This window comes from Calcarisporiella thermophila (assembly GCF_041956535.1).
Source record: "Calcarisporiella thermophila strain CBS 279.70 unplaced genomic scaffold VTP21scaffold_115, whole genome shotgun sequence".
In the NCBI taxonomy this organism is placed as follows: Eukaryota; Fungi; Calcarisporiellomycota; class Calcarisporiellomycetes; order Calcarisporiellales; family Calcarisporiellaceae; genus Calcarisporiella; species Calcarisporiella thermophila.
The window spans coordinates 1-2,106 of NW_027192302.1; the positions used below are offsets into that span (position 1 = coordinate 1).

General features: G+C 38.6%; 1 protein-coding gene across 1 annotated transcript; it reads left to right on the forward strand.

Annotated features, from left to right (window-relative positions):
* Window positions 1-218: 218 nt before the first annotated feature.
* On the forward strand, window positions 219-1,832 carry VTP21DRAFT_1503 (uncharacterized protein; the record flags this gene model as incomplete). Its single annotated transcript, XM_069391598.1, has 7 exons — window positions 219-285; window positions 311-359; window positions 428-610; window positions 733-902; window positions 986-1,297; window positions 1,391-1,486; window positions 1,570-1,832. The coding sequence occupies 7 exons, from the start codon at window positions 219-221 to the stop codon at window positions 1,830-1,832; spliced, it is 1,140 nt and encodes a 379-aa protein (XP_069245389.1).
* Between the last annotated feature and the right edge of the window lie 274 nt (window positions 1,833-2,106).

The window sequence follows — 2,106 nt, forward strand, 5'->3', positions numbered from 1 at the left end:
GAGATTATCAAGGGACTAAAATTTCTGAGTTTGAAATTCGAGCACAACCTTGGGGATAAAGCTTTTTCTGATATAAGTGAGCTATTTTTCGTCAGTGGAATGAGCCAATATCGGCTTAAAAACCAACTACAGCAGCTTGTTGGATTCGAGGCCAAGTTCTATGATTGTTGCACTAATTCTTGCGTTGCTTTCACACGAGAATATGCCCATCTCGAGAGATGTCCACTCTGTTCGGAGGACCGCTTCGAAGGCCACTCAACATCGCATATGAGGAGGCCACGGAGGGTTTTTTACTATTTTCCTCTTATAGAACGCCTACGTCTACAATATCAAAATTCTGCGCGATCTGAGGAGTTGAGGTAAGCGTGAGGCAAGTCAAAAATAGGCTTTTGAATTACTTCTTGTAAATATCTGTATGGAATTGTAGATATAGAGCACGGTACATTGAGCATTCAAATTCCGACGTTTCGTCCCAGGCTTCTCCTGAATATAAGTTTGGAGATATTTTTGACGGCAGGCGTTACAAAGAGCTTGTCCAAGCCGGGTTTTTTTCGGATCCCCGTGATCTTGCTTTTTCAGGCTCTACCGATGGATTTCAAATCTTTAGACAGTAAGTATTGTTTTTCATGTACTATATGATGAAGATAATGATGATTGTGTGAACTACACTGAAGTTAAGCAAGATAATTCATATCCAAAATGATTTCTTTGGTAATAATTTTTTTTTTCTAGAAAAACTTACGAATGCTGGCCTGTAATTCTTATTAATCACAATTTACCGCCAAAAGATCGCGTTAAAAAGCGCAACCTTCTCATTTCAACGTTAATTCCTGGACCTAAACAGCCTAAGGATCTCAATTCCTTTTTAGCACCGCTTGTGAATGAGCTAAAGCTGCTTGAAGGTATGACGAATTTTCTACTTATTGTATATATAAACAAATTGTTTATCGAATTACGATAATATTAATCTCTTCTCAAATTAAAGCTGGAGTACCTTGTTTTGACGGGTTAAAAAACGAAGATTTTACCCTTCGAGCATACACTGTATTTTGGTCTGGAGATATTCCTGCTATATCGAAGCTAGCAGGACTTACCGGGACAAATTCATACCGAGGATGCCGATTTTGCATGATTCGTGGGACATATCAAAATCAGCGGCGACACATTTATTTTCCGTTGGATAAACGTCAGACTCAAGTCTTGCGAACCCATAAACAGACTCTTGAAGCACTGCAGCTGATCACGGAGGCTGAATCTTTATCTACGCAAGTGCGTAAAATTGTGGTGCAAGAAACTGGTAGGCAAATGTATAAGAGTGTAGATTTTTATTACACCTACATATGATATAATCTTCAACTGTGCTAGAACTTAACCCAACTTTTTAATATAGGCATTAAATCTCGATCAATACTCTTCGATCTCAACACAATCTCATTCCCTGCGTCTTTTCCCGTCGATATCATGCATCTCTTCTTCGAGAACATTGGTAGGCGCAGTGTGAACTCTATAATAGGGCTATTTTGCTTGTAGATTATTGCAAAATTTAATTGATTCACCAATTTACTTTAGCCCCTCTAATGTACTCGCACTGGGCTGGCGAGTTCTCTTTACCAGAAGGAGCTAACGTTAACGAAGGGCATATCCTATCAATAGCAGCGTTAGAAGAGATTGAAGCATCAATGCAAGCTTGCCGAAAAAAGATCCCGACCAGTTTTGGAAGGCCTCCACGTAATATCTATAAGTTTAACAAAGGATACAAAGCTGAGGAATGGGTGGACTGGGTTATAATGTATTCGCTTGTCTTTCTCAAAGATCAACTTTCTTCTAGGTAGGGTGCTGTTGTAGTATCCATATCTGTTGCCATTCTCTTTATTTCGGCATTTTATTCAGTTTTTTTTACAAATTTTTAACCTAGCATATTGAATGGGTGGGCTAAATTCGTAACGGCAGTCCAACTTTGTCTCTCTTGGACCTTAACGAATGAGGAGGTAAAAAAGATAGATGATAACGTCAACTCTTTTTATGATCACTATGTTGAGTAAATGTCTATCACAAATCCTTTAATGAAGTTTGTTTGTCTAAGGCTGAAATTGATTTTCTAGGGAA